Raw genomic sequence first — 17,400 nt, 5'->3', positions numbered from 1 at the left:
TAATATAATAATTACCTTGAATCCTCGACCAAATCAATCTTGTGACACTCCTGCCTGCTTGTATGCAGTGAAACCTTCGTCATGTTTCCACCTAAATCCGGCGTTAGAACGCAGCGTGTGTTTGAGTTTATTACAGTGAAAGCCAACTCAACGTTCTGCCTGGGTTGGCCTCCTACGGGAAGGCGTGGCACAATGTCTGTGGGGGCTGTCTTGTCAACTGATGTTGGAGTCTATGCTTCACACCCCTCCAAAATGCATAGATTTTAAGCTCCACCTTTGATATTTTTTCACTGACTCAAACTGTTCAATCTTCAAGTCTCACATAGCTAATTTCAATAGTTCAGTTAATTCCAAAGCACTTACAGCGTGAACTTTATAGCATTCCTGCCCAAGTTCTGCACAATTTGCACTGTCATTCTTGGCCATCTCTGGTATAGATACGCCTCAACCTCCAACTTCATTCCTCCATAGATCCTGGTTGGTGGTCTGGAGTTCTCCCCTGGAACGCTTCACATTTATTCAGACAGTGCCCTGACGCTGCCCGCCATCATTGGCATTGGTGCGGGCGGCGGCGTGCTTCTGGTCGCCATCATCGCTGTGCTGATCGCCTACAAGCGGAAGACACGGGATGCAGACCGCACGCTGAAGCGTCTCCAACTACAGATGGATAACCTGGAAAGCAGAGTGGCTCTCGAATGCAAAGAAGGTTTGCATGGCCTTCCATAGCCACCACACTCATATACTGTATGTATATGTTGTGTTAACAAGTGCATTTGTGTTGGGCAGCCTTTGCTGAGCTGCAGACCGACATTCAGGAACTAACCAACGACATGGACGGAGTGAAGATTCCCTTCTTGGAATATCGCACGTACACTATGAGGGTCATGTTCCCAGGAATAGAAGAACATCCAGTACTTAAAGAACTGGACGTATGTCTACCTTACAGAGAGGAGTTAATTACAAAACACAGTCTGTATTGCCAGTTTAGCAACGTGTATGACTACGTGTATTTCAGTCTCCGGCCAATGTGGAGAAAGCCCTCCGACTGTTCAGTCAGCTTCTAAACAACAAAATGTTCCTGTTGACCTTCATCCACACGCTAGAGGCTCAGAGGTCGTTCTCCATGCGGGACCGCGGGAACGTGGCCTCGCTGCTAATGGCCGCACTGCAGGTACCGCTGCCTTGTTGATAAATGTTGCTGACCCTAACAACGATACTGCTGTTTTCTGAAGAGCAGTTTTAATTTGCCTGACTTTCATTTTTAAAATAAAAAGTTTTCCCATTGAAATTCATTTTAGTTCCAATCATTTATACCAACCAAAACCTTAAACTGTTAAGGCAGTGTTTTAAGCAACAGTACTTTAACTCAATTTTGACATTGTTAGTTTTTGTAAACTTCAACTAGTCAATATTAAGGTAGGCTCCAAGTGGTTAGCAGCACTGCCTCACACTTTGGAGGTTTTGGGTTCGAATCGCATCTAAGCTTCTTGCTTGTGAGGAGTTTACATGTCGCTTCTTGTTTTATCTTTCCACATTCCAAAATAGTTAGAATTAGCTTATTAAATCAATATGTGTCCTGACATTGACTAGCGACAAGGCAACTGTTCATAAAATACTCTTATTTAGAACACAAGTAAAAAGCCTGTGGCAGCTAATTGGTCATCATCGGACCAAGCAAGATAGCATGCAAAGTTAATTTAGCATCAAAATCAGATTTAGTTTTATTTGCCACTTATGTTAAAAACACAAGAAATTTGTCTTCAGTAGTTTGAACCGCTATTCTAAAAGGTATATTCAGGACGTTGACAGATACAGTACTTACAGAGGCTTGGTATGTCTATATCTAGCTATATATAGTATATTTAGCTATATCTAGCTATGTATCGTATGTAAGGATAGTGCAACAGAGCTTGGCTATGAACTTTTTGAGCATGAACTGGGCCCAATGCCAAGGTTGCTATGCTAACATGTTTTTTGCTTTGCATCAGGGCCGCATGGAATACGCCACAGTGGTGCTCAAGCAGCTGCTTGCCGACCTGATTGAGAAGAATCTGGAGAACCGGAACCACCCTAAACTCTTACTGAGGAGGTCCGTGTGCAACCAGTGCAACCACAACCGACCCCATGCTTTGGCTCCCCCTGCAGCCTGAAATGTGACCTTTGAACTGTGTATTGTAGGACTGAGTCTGTGGCGGAGAAGATGCTGACCAACTGGTTCACCTTCCTCCTGTATCGCTTCCTCAAGGTGATTAAAATGATCATGTTTGTTCGTGTGATGGGAATTAACAATATCTTACTAATGAGTTGGAATATATAATAATTATTTAACCATCAGTCTACCATCTAGGTAGAATTCGTTACACTTACAATATGTGTCATCGTTATTGTAATACCATGCACTTTAGTTTCGAGACGATTCGCTATAATTTTATTGTCTGGCAAGCCAGCCTGATTTTCGCAATGTACGAGACATATCACATGGCAAGTCAGTCTGGTCTTGTGTGGTTTCAATTGGATTTCCACTCCAGTCCAATCTGAACTGACAGATCATAGCACGCGAGAAGGGACTGATGCGTCATGAAGGGAAGCGAATCTTTCTTACACTCCTGGAAGGTGTATAGCCGACACTGATGCGTCTTTGTTCAGCATCCCGCTGTTGCTTGTACAACGCAAAGTCTCGTTTGAAGCGAGAGAGAACCCCAAAACAAACTTTTCACATAATTGCTGTCGGACTGAGTCAAAGGCAGAGCTAACTCCACAAATATTTCGAACAGTTTGTTCTCTTTTTAAAATAAAGTACTGTACATGACAATACACCATATACTGATAGTTTTCCCACAAAAATGACAGTTATCGTTCATCGTTTGTGATTACACATCCGTACGTCTGTGATTGGTTCTTTCATATTCAGTCTTGGCTTGTTAGCCCCACTTCCAGCATCGATTTTGAAATCCAGCCCAAATTATAGAACCCTAGACTAACTTGCCGTGTATCTTATACACAGCGAAAGTCAGGTTAGCTTGGCAGGCTAACAATTTTAACACGAGTCACCACATATGACTCCTCCGATCATGATCAATAATTATGTTGCGATCTCATTCTAATTAAGATATGATTTACCGTATTGGCCCGAATTTAAGACGGTGTTTTTTTCATTGAAATAACACTGAAAAAGAGGAGGTCGTCTTATATTTGTGTTCTAGACAGTAAACCCATTCACAACGCTAGATGGCGCCAGATATCATTGAAGCGATGTTCTGTCATGACAGATCTCAGCTACTCTCCCCATTCACGATGCTAGATGGCGCCAGATATCATTGAAGTGATGTTCTGTCATGACAGATTTCAGCTACTCTTTTTAATTTAACCAGTTTGCATTATTTTATTGCAATGTTTTTCCTTATTCAGATTTAAGACTACAGTTACAGTTCGACTTCATTTTGATGGTTAATGCAATTATTGCAATTTTGTTGTTTTATCACAATAGATCGGTCTATTTACATTTCAAAGACCAGAAGCCATTCGTTTAAGAATGTAATTGCACTTTAGTTTACATATTTAAATGTTCAGATATTAAGATTTGAATGAGGCAAAATAACATGCTTTTTCTCTCAAATATATTGTTATAATCATTTGTTTGTAGTGTAATTATTTTCTGTATAAAAATTAAATTGGTGTTCAAAAAGTCTTTTTTCAAACTTGAGTCTTGAAAAAGAGGGGATCGTCTTATAATCAGGGCCGTCTTATATTTGGGCCAATACGGTACTCTTACAAGACCAGCCTACCACAGTATCTTAGTGGACATGTAACTCACTTGCTAATATAACCTAAAATTTGTTTTATTGTCTCGCTAACAGGAGTGTGCTGGCGAGCCTCTGTTCATGCTGTACTGCGCCATCAAGCAGCAGATGGAGAAAGGGCCCATTGATGCCATTACCGGGGAAGCACGTTACTCCCTGAGTGAAGACAAACTCATCAGACAACAGATTGACTATAAGCAGCTGGTAACATGCACGCACGCATATGCTCGCACACGCACGCAGACAAGCCTCCGCTGACCATGTCTTCTGCCTCAGACAATGATGTGCATCCCTCCGGAGGGCGAGGCGGGTACAGAGGTGCCGGTTAAGGTGTTGAATTGTGACACGGTGACGCAGGTCAAAGACAAATTGCTGGACGCTGTCTACAAGGGGATCCCCTTCTCGCAGCGACCGCAAGCTGACGACATGGACCTCGGTAGAGTGCCCGTTCTTATATGAAGATGTTACAAATGAGGATATGCTGCCTAACATTCTGTACTGTGGAATATATCCAATTATAATAGGCTTTAGTACAACTATAATACGATCATCTCTGATTATTTTTCCATTCATTCCAATTACGATACAATTTAACTACAATAAGCTTCACTCAGATCAAAAAAGGATGAACTTCATTTACAACATGGACCAAGGCAATCTGATTTGATTTACATCTATTTTGAATGATTTCACTCTAATTTTGGTGAAAATAATTCACTTCAGGTATGTGACATAACACCCTGTTTTTTTTTTAATTTTTTATACAATTCACTCAATATGTTAGGTTTCATCCATATTATGAAATTATTCACTACAATTGCGATACAATGTGCTTCACTCCAGATACACTCCTTTTCCGACATCTTGACTAAGTTGCTGTTTTTGTGCACGTCTATGTTATCAGAGTGGCGTCAAGGTCGGCTTACAAGGATAATCCTGCAGGATGAAGACGTGACCACAAAGATCGAGAGCGACTGGAAGCGACTCAATACGCTCGCTCACTATCAGGTACGTCATCCTGTTTGCCGTGATACCAGGAAGTGACGTGCAGCCTCACAGCAATCCCGATGTGTTGCCAGGTAACAGACGGCTCCATGGTGGCACTGGTCCAGAAGCAGGTTTCTGCTTACAACATCGCCAATAGTTTCACCTTCACCAGATCGCTCAGCAGATATGGTATGCAAACTCACCGGATTCTGTGTAGTTGGCTATTAGGCCAAATAGCCTGTTCGCTACATGTCTAGTTACCTTTAGTTTCTGCAGCTGGTTATTACCTGATTATTATGGTTTTACCTAGCTACCTAGATGAGACCTACTATTGGATGTTACTCAAGTATTACACTTTGAGCTTGTTTCTTATGCATTTTAGGTCATTCTCATGTCCTACCAAAATCCTTACATTTATCACGCCCGCCAAAAAAAGAACTAGAACATTGCTGTAATGTAAAAATGCCGCCAGATTTTAAAACGTTCCATTTACGTTTGCTGCACAACCGTCATACCATGCGCTGTCAGTACAACGTGGTTCGCCTCATAGATATCACAAATACAAGGCTAGATCCTAAAGGCGGAGTTGGCGGTGTAAGTAACCGGTGGCCATCTTGCACGGGGGAACTTCTTTGGCGAGTTCTAATGTAGCAAACGTAAGGTGGATTGGCTCCACTATACTACTCTTTACTCGCTGATTTTTTTAAAAACGGATTGGTATATTTGGTGCTTTTCCAGTGACATTTACAAAGATGACTGCCTGAAGAAAACATCCAAATTCCCTTAGTCCTTGATGATATGAGGCTGCATGTCAGGCAAAGGCACTGGGGAGATGGCTGTGGTTAAATCTTCTATAAATGCACATGTTTACATTGAAATTGAAAGACTCATCCAGTCAATGTCATGGCCTGCAAATAGCCCAGACATCAACACTATTGAAAACTTTTGGTGGAAATTGAAAAAAATGGTCCACAGCAAGGCTCCAACCTGCAAGGATGATGTGGCAACTGCAATCAAAAAGAGTTGGCACCAAATTGATGAAGAATACTCATAAAGTCCATGCCTTAGAGACTGCAAGCTGTCATAAAAACCAGAGGTGGTGCTACTAAATAGTAAATACTAGAAATGTGTTTTGATTGTTATTTCTTTGTTTGTTTCTCATGATTCCATATTTTTTCCCTCAGAATTGAGTGATTCCATATATTTTTCCCTGCACTTGCTTTATAAAAGTAACATTTACTGACCGCCACAATGTTTTTTATTCATTTATTTTAGTGTTTCTGAATGCTAAAGAGTTGCACTTTTGAACTAATTCATTATTTTTTCAAGCTTTTTATCTGAGTTTGGTCTACATGATAAAATGTCTGAGTGAATGCTCATTCGAGACTGGTGATTCCCTATTGTTTGCTAGGGGTTTTATATGGAGTTTGTCACTTTTTTACTAACCTAAGCGTAACTGCAGCCTGTGTTAAGCTCCTGCATGAAGCGCATGCATGTACGAGAACGAACATAGAGCAACAAGCGTTTGGCCCATCAAATGAGCACCAGAAACGTAAAAAAAACGCAAATGTGATGGTTTACTGCAGAGGGTGCCAATTATGTCGATCGCAACGCTAGTGTGGGTAGCTCGCGGCATCAAAAAATATATTTATAAATATTTCTTTTTAATGCATATAGTGACCAACTTAACCTCATATGTTGCTCACACAGCATAATTAAGTACCCTAATTTTCGGACTATAAGCCGCTACTTTTTTCCCTCATTTTGAATCCTGCGGCTTATAGTCCAGTGCGGCTTATTTGTTGATTTATTTGGGTTAATAGGTAACATTTTATTTGACAGCGGCATCATAAGACTCATAAGAACATAATAATTATGACATGACACTATCCTGGACATTACTGAATGCTTATGACGGATGTCAATATGTGTCATGTGACATATTATTTCACTAACTTCATTTATGTCCAGCTCAGATCTTTTAACGGCCATTCAAAAGTGAGATAATTTTCTGAATGACACTAACCGACCTCTATTATAAGCATTCATTAATGCTTATGACATTGTCATGTAATAATTATGACTGTCATATGACAGTATTATGGCACCACTATCCAAGAAAATGTTACCAAATACCATAACTAGCAGTTAATGAAACAACTGGAACAGTAACTGAAGAAATAATTAGCACAGAACATGAATTTTGATTGCTATTTACAAATGTAGCACCACAATGCATGCTAGGAGGAATGTTGGATGACAACAGTGTTGAAAGCAGGTGGCAGTAGAGGTTAACTGTCTCCCCCAAGGGAGCAGTGATGGCCAAATGAAGCTTTTAGAAACAATAAGGCTTTGCACCCAATTGGTTCAAAGCTTAATGGTGGTTCATTTGGTGTCATGACAATCTTATGATGCCATTGTCAAATGAAGTGTTACCAGTTAATATCTTTTGGTGTAAATATCCCATAATACAATGAGGACAACTGCGGCTTATAGTCCAGTGCGGCTTATCTATGAACAAATGCCGTTTCCATGTCAAATTTGGTGGGTGGCGGTTTATAGTCAGGTGCGCCTTATAGTCCAGAAATTACGATATGTACTTTTTTTTTTTTTTTAAATTAGGTCGCGGGAGGTTGCCTCTTTGAAAATAGATCTTGGAGCAAAAAACAATGAGCACCCCAGGTTTACTGTTAGTAGCAAGTCTTAAGTGGTTTAGAAAAATGGGTTACAAAAGTGTTTTTGCCAAGTGCAGACTAGGCGGAGGCTCGGTGAAACTACGCCTATACTGCGGGGACGCGCGTGGACGTGCATAGGTGCGTGTTCGGCCTGAATACCTGATTGAAGAAAAGAAAAAGAGCTTTTTGGGGCCGTCTCAATTAAAATGTCAGGGCTCTGTTAACTCATCAGGGCGTTGGGTGATAATGCATGGAGTAGAAAAGTATTTTAAATTAACACTACAAATTCCGTATCGTACCTTTAAATTTGCAGAAATGTAACTGCATCACTGTCATTTATGATAAACCAAGTCATTTGGAAATCTGTTGAAAATTGAACAATTATAGTTATTTCAAAGAAAATACTCCATTGACTGTAATATGTATTAAATGGTCCTAATGTAAAATGGCCGACAAGTGACGACGCCTTTCCCCATTGCCCTTGGCCAGACAGTGATGGCAAACTGTGATCGCAAGTATAAATGCGCTGCACGTCTCATTTCCACGCCGTTAAAGTTAAAAAGACGTTCACAATATTTGATGACCTGCTAAAGTTACGTAACCTACCGGTATTTTACATAATTTGACAGTTTCGCTAATCTAAATAAACTGTTAATAGCATTAGGCTAACGTTAAAAGCTGCAAATATTTTTCACAGTAGAGAAAGATGAGATGAGACTGGTCAGATAGCACTAGCTTTTTCCTGTCTCATGGCTCAATCACACTGATAAAGAGGAGTGCTTTTGAACCTGTTTTTTTTTTCATTCATTTATTCTATATTGCATCATTCTGTTCAATACATTAAGAAATATTTTAATATGAATTTAAATTATTTATATAATGTATTTTTTATATATAAAAAAACAATATTAGATTGATATTATAATTATTTAAGAAATAAATAAAACTAAAATTATTTGAAAATTATTTATATTTATTTCTGCCCCAGCTGCCGAACTAACACAGACGCACGCACACACAGTCTCACTCTAAACACTTTTCATAAATTGAGAACCCTGCTATTATATCATCATAACTGGAGCAAATTTGATTGTAATCATAGTGAATCACATTTATTCATATCCTAATCACAGTAAATACTATCACATTAAGAGTGAAATAAATAGTAGTGTACAGTAACTATATTGAATCGAACCATTATAATGTATTGTAATAAAAGGAATTCCATCATAATCATAGTGAACTATATTGTAATTAGATTGAATTGTTTTGTATCACAATTGTATTAAATGGATTTGTCGCAACCTGAATTATTTCATAATCGGAATAATTACCTTCATAATTGTGTTTACTCATATGATCAAGGTGAACTGTATTGCAATTACTGTATAGTGAATTGTATTTTAACTAGGGCTGTCAAAATTATCGCGTTAACGGGTGGTAATTAATTTTTTAAATTAATCACGTTAAAATATTTGACGCAATTAACGCACATGCCCCGCTCAGATTAAAATGACAGCACAGTGAAATGTGTACTTGTTGTGTTTTTCGGAGTTTTGTCGCCCTCTGCTGGCGCTTGGGTGCGACTGATTTTATAGGCTTCAGCACCGATGAGGATTGTGTAAGTAACTAGAAACTGCAATTTCGGGAGAAATTACACTTGGGTATTTCCTGTGTGGAGAAACAGATCTTAGCCCCACTCAGGTCTATCAATAGAATGGACAATAATGTCAGTCAATGGCATTAAACAAAGTAAACACCATGAGAAATGTTTGGGAAAATTGGACATCCATGGCCGTCAATGGCAGCACACTCCAAAAGCGTCAATGCAATCGGGGACATTTGGGGTACACGTCCTATTGATATCTGGTCATTTCCTGTTGATTTGGGGATATTGTTTTTTTTTTGCCTTTCAAAATGAATGGGAAAAAATTTGGACGTCCATTGACGTCAATGGTATCAACTTACATAGGTGTCAATGAAATCTAAGTACATTAGTAATTATTGACATCAACAATGGCAGGCTACTAGTTTATTTTTTGATTGAAAATTTTACAAATTTTATTAAAACGAAAACATTAAGAGGGGTTTTAATATAAAATTTCTATAACTTGTACTAACATTTATCTTTTAATAACTACAAGTCTTTCTATCCATGGATCGCTTTAACATAATGTTAATAATGGTAATGCCATCTTGTTGATTTATTGTTATAATAAACAAATACAGTACTTATGTACCGTATGTTGAATGTATATAACCATCTTGTGTCTTATCTTTCCGTTCCAACAATAATTTACAGAAAAATATGGCATATTTTATAGATGGTTTGAATTGCGATTAATTACGATCAATTAATTTTTAAGCTGTAATTAACTCGATTAAAAATTTTAATCGTTTGACTCCCATATTTTAACTGAATCTTGTAGTGAATCGTGACATAATCTGACGGAATTTCACTGTAATCACATTGGATTGTAATTTCAAGTAATCATATTGTAATCACAGTAAATCGTATGGGGTATGAATAGTTTTGTAGTTTTAATTATTTCACTCCAGTGTATTGAATGTGAACTAGGAACCAACTACCGTAATTTTCACACTATTAAGGCGCGCTTGTCTCTAAGCCGCCACCCACCAAATCTGTCACGAAAACTACCATTTGTGCATAGATGAGCAGCACTGGACTTTAAGCCGCAGCTGTCCTCAATGGGATATTTAAACCAAAAGATATTAACACTTTATTTGACATTGGCATCATAAGACTGTCATTAGATCAAATGAACCACAATGAAGCTTTGAACCAATTGGCTGCAGAGGTTCATTGCTTCAAGAAGCTTGATTTGGCAATCACTGCTCCCTTGGGGGAGACAGTCAACCTCTGCTGCCAACACTGTTGTTGTCCAACATGCCTCCTAGCATGCATTGAGGCGTTACAGATGTAAATAACAATCAAAATTCATATTCTGTGCTAAATATTTCTTCAGTTACTGTTCCAGTTGTTTCATTAATTGCTAGTTATGGTATTTGGTAACACATTATTTGACAGTGGCGCCATAAGACTGTCATTAGACAATCATCGTTAGTGCTCATGACACTGCTTAGAACAGATGTCATTTAGTGTTGTCCGGCAAATTATCTCACTTTTGAATGGATGTAAAACATCCAAGCTGGACATAAATTGAGTTAGTGACATAATTTGGCAGATGAGACTCAATGACGTATGTCATAAGCATTCAGTAATGCCCATGATTGTGTCATGTCATAACATTTTTACGACGCCGCTGTCAAATAAAGTGTTACCTATTAACCCAAATAAATCAACAAATAAGCCGCACTGGACTATAGGCCGCAGGACTCAAAGTGAAGGAAAAAAGTAGCTGCTTATAGTACGAAAATTACGGTACATGAGCTTAGTGGACAGCTAAGTGACAAACTAAATGGCTAATTATGTCAGCACACGCGCACATACACAACTAACGACGTGCTTCTGTTTGCAGAATCATTACTGCGCACCTCAAGTAGTCCTGACAGTCTGAGGTCCAGAGCGCCCATGATCACACCAGACCAGGAGACAGGTAGCTGACATTTTACTAAGATAGCGGTGTGAGCTAACATAAACGGGCATGTAGCATACTGCAGGTAAAGTATCATATCCATAATTTTGGTATGGTGACAAAACTAACTTCCTGTTATTTAAGGAACGAAACTCTGGCACCTTGTCAAGAACCACGAGCACAGTGACCAGCGAGAAGGAGATCGTGGCAGCAAAATGGTTTCCGAAATCTACCTGACACGCCTGCTAGCAACAAAGGTATCAAGTAAACGCTTCCAATATTGACACGTCGTTTGTACGGTTCAGAATTTATGCTAATTATTTTCCTTGCCTCCCACCACCAGGGTACGTTGCAGAAGTTTGTGGATGACCTCTTTGAGACGGTCTTCAGCACTGCCCACCGAGGGTCCGCTCTGCCGCTGGCTATCAAATACATGTTTGACTTTCTGGACGAGCAGGCCGACAAGCGACAGATCAGTGACCCGGATGTGCGACACACTTGGAAGAGCAACTGGTAGGAGTCCATATTTACGTTGTCTGTGTGTATTTGTTTCATATTACTGTATATAATGGTATTGTAAATTTGATTTGCTCCAGTTATGACTTCAATTGAACAATTTTACGTCTGCTTTCTAGTCTTCCTCTCAGGTTTTGGGTCAACGTCATCAAGAATCCACAATTTGTTTTCGACATCCACAAAAGTAGCATCACTGACGCGTGCCTGTCAGTCGTGGCGCAGACCTTCATGGACTCTTGCTCCACATCTGAACACCGACTTGGAAAAGACTCCCCGTCCAACAAACTGCTCTACGCTAAAGACATCCCTAACTACAAGAGCTGGGTGGAAAGGTATCTAACATACTATCTAGCTAATACAGCCTCATAGTCAGCTACAAGATTTGGTTTGTATGGTACCTCCTGTCGTAAACTGCTACTATTACCTTTTAATGACCTATGTGGACAGGTAGTGAACATGCTAACTATTTAGCCCATTTCGCCTAATAGAGGGAAATGTACAAGTAACATGCTTACCAGCACAATGCTTGATACAAAGAGACTACAAAGAAAGGCTAAAGGTTTAAGGGTCATGTGTCTCGCAGGTACTACAGAGACATCGCAAAAATGCCGAGCATTAGCGACCAAGACATGGATGCCTACCTGGTGGAGCAGTCACGTCTCCATGGCACCGAGTTTAACACACTGAGCGCGCTCAGTGAGCTTTACTTCTACATCAACAAGTACAAAGAAGAGGTGAGTTACTTATTAACTTCAAGGAATATTTTCAGAAATTCTATCATTAAGAGCAACATATAATAAATATTATTACTTATCGCATTTGGGAGTACCTCATAAACTGAGTAGTAACATGACAATGATGATAATGATGCAGGTTCTGACGGCGCTTGACCGTGACGCCTACTGTCGCAAACACAAACTGCGCCACAAACTGGAACAAGCCATCAACTTGATGTCAGGAAGCTGAGGAGACAAAACTAAGCTGTCTGCTAACTGGGGGAACGGGATCAGCTTTTTCTTTTTTTTCCTGAACTGCAACAATCAATCAATCAATTTGCTATTTATTTACCAAGCAACGGGCTGGGACCCAATTGTGAAATTAGCTTCGACAGCTGATTGGGGCTACAAAGGACCCTCAAACGCCGTGTAAATAACCACAATCGGCATAATGAGCAACAAGAAAGTCGACGTCCAATCGCGCCACGCCTGCTGACCGACCACAGCTGTGTCCCCTTGTCCCTCATTGGTCAGCTACGCTGGCCACCGATTGGCAGGGAGAACTCTTTAGTGTTTACGGCCCCTACCCCTAACCACTCTGGACTATACCCTATCAGAGAACATTCCAGCGCCGGCCTCGCCCCCCTTTCAGGACGCCATGATGCCAATACTAAACCCAGCGAGCAGTGCCATGTAAAGACCGGAACCAACACCAGAACTGACTCGGACCAAAGCCGAGATCAAAGATCGAAGCTGAAATGTACTCAAATTCTAAGACCTTGTAAAGTAGAATCAAAGAGACAGAATAATGACTTTTACACTTGGCATCGAGGGGAAGATCCTGATTGGCTCTTCACCAGGAAGGAAGGAAAGCCACTACTGGACCAATGCCACTGTGTGTGTGCGCGCGCGCGTGCGTGTGTGTGCGTGTATTTGAGTGGGAGGAAGCAACAGACTGAAAATGTTAGTAAATACGGTTGGGACAGTTCTAAATACTGAAATCTACAGTCTGAGAATGCAACTTTGTGATGTTGGGTCATGTGTAATAACTGAAATTTTAAGCCTGAAAATGCTTGTTTGTGCCGTTGGGTCAGGCCCTATACCTGAAATCAACAGAATGAAAATGTTGGTTATTGCTGTGGGGTCAGGTCTAACTCTAAAACTCTACAGACTGAAATACTAGCTCATGCCGATGGATCGTGTCTAATTACTGAAATCAACTGACTGAAAATGCTAGTAAGTTGGCTGTGGGGTCAGGTCTAATAACTGAAATCACACACACACAAGGGTATTTATTGATTATGTTCTTTTATTTAAATTATTGTTTACACATTATTTATTATGGGTGCCAACGAGTCAGGTGTTGACTAACTCCCTGTGGATGGTTTCACTGGAACGTCAGTCACACACTCATACGGTGAGGATGTGCCAGGTGGTACACTCCAAGAAGAACGTCCGGTCGCCGTTACATCAGGAAACCAAACCGCGACAAGCGGCCAACTCTTACTTGGACAAAAGATTTGATGATGTTTCTCCATGATGTCATCAGAATACAAAAGACGGAATGAAACGTACATGTTTATCTGTGAAAACATGTTTCATAGTATTGCCTTGTTTGATTTTTACTTTGAAATGTAACCATGACCACCATGTTCATGTAGTAGCCTTTGTCTTTTTTCTACATCGCAATTGCCTTTGTTTGGAGTTTGTGACATCATTACTAAAGTGTAAACAACACCGACTCCGCCTCTAACTAAGCATGTGCACTAATTTTACAGCAGCAACAATATAGCCAGTCCAGCAAGTACATGTTGTCACAACGGTGTACATTTTAGCACACGTATGATACAACCAGCTGTCTGAGTAGTGTTGTGAGGTTTTTTTTTGTTTTGTTTTTTTTACAAGCTTTGTGATATTCCAACAATCCAGCAATAAGGCAGTGTTGCATTGACATTGGTAAATGGTGTTTACTTGTATAGCGCTTTTCCACCTTTCAAGGCGCTTTACACTACATCGCCATCTACCTACTGGTGACGCAGCACCAGGAGCAATGTGGGGTTCAGTATCTTGCTCAAGGATACTAAGACGAGTTCACCAGGGCAGAGAATCAAATCCACAACCTCTGTGTTGGGGGACAACTACTCTACCACTGAGCCACGCCATCCCCATTGGGTTCAGAACATTTTAGCTTTCAGTCCAGCAAATAGACAATGTTAGACATAGATGTCAGGACTATCCTCTCAACAAAACAGACAGGTTGCCGTGGTAACCTGTCTTTGATGAAGCCTGAAATGTCAGTTCTAAAATTGATGATGCCGAGCAATCTCAAGCGGACGTCAGTCGAACAAGAAGTTAATTAAGCACTATCTCATCATTGTAGGGTCTCAAATAATTTGAAAGAAACCCTCCATTCTTGTCGGGTAAATCCAGTAAACGATTGGTTTCTTTCCTCCAGGGTTTGTCAGGGTTAATCCGCCCAGCAACAGACAGCCAGTCCGTCTTGTGCATCATTTATGATTGGGTGGTGGCCAATCACATGACCACAGCTGCCATATTTAATAAATGATAGGCAGGCAGGCTGCTTGAAAATAGAGAAACAGAAGACTGACAGAGCTAATAATGTTAGCTAGTGTGTCCTTCTGATCATTTTAGGAAAGCACTGTGACACCCCTAAGCTCCAAGCCCACTCCTTTTTCCTCAATGACCCCCCTCCCCCAGCGAGAAGCCACATTAGCCTCAGAATGAACTGCCAGGATTCGGGTGCTGCATGTTGCTGATAACAGCACTCTAGGGGTTTGGGGGGGGGGGGGGTTATAGAGAGGGGGTTGGTGGTTGGAAAGAAGCCAAGCAAAATAAAAGTGGAGCAGCAACATGGCTGCTGCTTCATGTTGAACAAAATGTCCTAAAGAACAATAAGAGACCCCCCCCCCCCCCAACCCTCCTCTAGCCTCCCAACACACAGGTATCTCCCTGGCAACCTGTAGCAAACTTTTTTGCTCAAGGGTAACATTTGATTTAAAAAAAAAAATAATTTTTTAAACAGCTAAGATAGACCAGCTCATTCATTAAAACGGGATTTTAACCATGATTTGCGATGTATTATTTGCAATTCATTTAGTCCACAGTACTGAAAGATTTGAAGAAGAAGAAAAAAAAAATGTTAATATACGTAAAATTGCATCTTATACCAATTTACTTATAATGTAACCAACTGTTTAGAAAAAATGTGAGTTATATGTAAATGTTTTCTTTTTCAATTTGAAGAAATATAAAGATATGTAGAAATATAGATACTTTTAGTATTTTAGCTGTATTTGTCATAGAGAAATTGGCAAAATCATGCAAAAACAAAGTTTAAATATTTTAATGTACTATTCTTTATTTTGATGTAGGACATGATTAAACAAAAAAGTTCATTGTTAAAAAAAATCATTTTAAATAATCTTGTTTAAATGCAGTGTCCCAAATGCTGCACTTTCTTAATTCAAAAGGATTGTGGCGGATGTCTGAATAAAAAAAATTGGACAGACGTGAACATCGTTAACTCTGGAAAAGTGTATTAAATTGCATTTCAACACAGAATAGTAGAAAGAAAAAAAAAAGAATAGAAAATATCCCAGTCCAAACTTGAACAAAGCTAAAGTTATAGTGCCTTATTGGACAGTGTGTTTTTTTGGGGGGAGGGAACAATATTCAGCACAAATTTCACATCTTCTGGTAAAACATCGTTAATCTTTGAAAACGAAAAAAAAAAGGGAAAAAAATGCTAATGTAATGAGTGACCATCAAGTCATGCACTGACAAAGGTTCTGCATGTTTTGGAGGGGGAACTGTGGATAAAATAGGTTAATTTTAAAAACTCTATTATTGTTTAATCATCATGAATGTGTGAAAAACCCAGTTGTTCACAATAAATAAACTAATTATTTGATATATTTTTAATTATTAGTGATTTATGATTGAAATATATTTTAGTAATATTTTCATTTGCTCTATTTTCTACATTTTAAGCGGGAGAACATGGATGGAGGTATGGATTAATTTTACTATAATTTTCTATTTTGATGATAGATTTGGAATTTTAAAATGTAAAAAGATTGTTTCAAATAACGTGGAGTTGTTTTTAATTATATTTATTTTAATATTGTATCAAGCTAATTTTAAATTTATTTTCAAAAATCTATTTTTGAAAATGTAAAATGACTTAGATATATCAGATTTAGTTTAAGAATTTAAAATATAAGATCATTTGACTGTTTTGTATTTTATTTCATATAAAGCGGCATGGAAAATGGATGGATGGATGGATGGATAATACTAGTGTATATATATGGCGGGGATACACTCAGGTGACTTGAAGTTCCGCTCTGAGATCCCCAATTTGGCCAAATTTTAAAATTGTCCTATATGCATCTGTGATATACCATTGGAAATGTTAAAATCTCAATTTTCTGGGGGAAGAAAAATTGGGAACAGGAGGGCATTTTAGAAAAAAAAAATTTAAACGGCAAAACCCTAACTGGAGGTGAGTGCAAGAGAGAGCACAATTAAAGACGCCACGATTTTAACAAGATATTATCGCGTACTTACCTCGTTTTGATCCAAAGCCTCCATGTAGCATGTATCACCGAGTGTCAAGACACAGCTGTGAATGGCCATAGCCGGATTTTTGGGGAATTTTAAGGGTGAAACATAGTAATATAACAAGGGTCGCGATGCAGAAATCGCAGAAATCAAGGAGTGGTCAAGGTTTTCTTTTTCATATATCTACCCTTTTAAGCTTTTTTAATTCAATTTTTCTTTGTTTGGATCGATTATTTATCGTCTCAAATAACGGGGAAAATACGATAGGAACGAAAAAATACAATTAAGCGATAGTTATGAGGTAGATATCCGTGACTTATTTACAGACACCATTTTTTTCATTGTGACGTAAGTTGTTTAAAAGTTTAAAACATGTAAGTGACTAATTTTTTAAAGTCGTTTTTTTTTAAAAAACGAAATGATAGACATCAATTAATGATTCTAAGCTAAAAATGACAGACATTTTTAATGATAAATATAATTACTTCCCTTCTTTTTATGGTTGGGTTGAAACAAAAGCGGTTGCGCGACGTCTGTAAACGGGGGTTTCCAGGGTAAAGCGGAC

At 39.1% G+C, this 17,400-nt stretch overlaps 1 protein-coding gene across 1 annotated transcript in view; it reads left to right on the top strand.

The window, feature by feature from the left end:
• plxna3 (plexin A3) overlaps positions 1–13,992 on the top strand; it is an 89,912-nt gene extending 75,920 nt beyond the window's left edge. Inside the window, exons 24-38 of the mRNA XM_057829596.1 lie at positions 472–706; positions 787–929; positions 1,016–1,171; positions 1,989–2,089; positions 2,179–2,245; positions 3,858–4,004; positions 4,077–4,236; positions 4,705–4,808; positions 4,880–4,976; positions 10,963–11,040; positions 11,164–11,276; positions 11,363–11,532; positions 11,655–11,867; positions 12,119–12,269; positions 12,409–13,992. Of these exons, the coding sequence (XP_057685579.1) occupies positions 472–706; positions 787–929; positions 1,016–1,171; positions 1,989–2,089; positions 2,179–2,245; positions 3,858–4,004; positions 4,077–4,236; positions 4,705–4,808; positions 4,880–4,976; positions 10,963–11,040; positions 11,164–11,276; positions 11,363–11,532; positions 11,655–11,867; positions 12,119–12,269; positions 12,409–12,501 (2,028 nt within the window). The 3' untranslated portion in view covers positions 12,502–13,992. The remainder of the gene's footprint in view (positions 1–471; positions 707–786; positions 930–1,015; positions 1,172–1,988; positions 2,090–2,178; positions 2,246–3,857; positions 4,005–4,076; positions 4,237–4,704; positions 4,809–4,879; positions 4,977–10,962; positions 11,041–11,163; positions 11,277–11,362; positions 11,533–11,654; positions 11,868–12,118; positions 12,270–12,408) is intronic.
• Positions 13,993–17,400: the final 3,408 nt, after the last annotated feature.

This window comes from Corythoichthys intestinalis, chromosome 2 (genome assembly GCF_030265065.1).
Source record: "Corythoichthys intestinalis isolate RoL2023-P3 chromosome 2, ASM3026506v1, whole genome shotgun sequence".
NCBI lineage: Eukaryota > Metazoa > Chordata > Actinopteri > Syngnathiformes > Syngnathidae > Corythoichthys > Corythoichthys intestinalis.
Note: the sequence above shows the minus strand (reverse complement) of the source record. Positions and strands in the feature narration are given on the sequence as shown.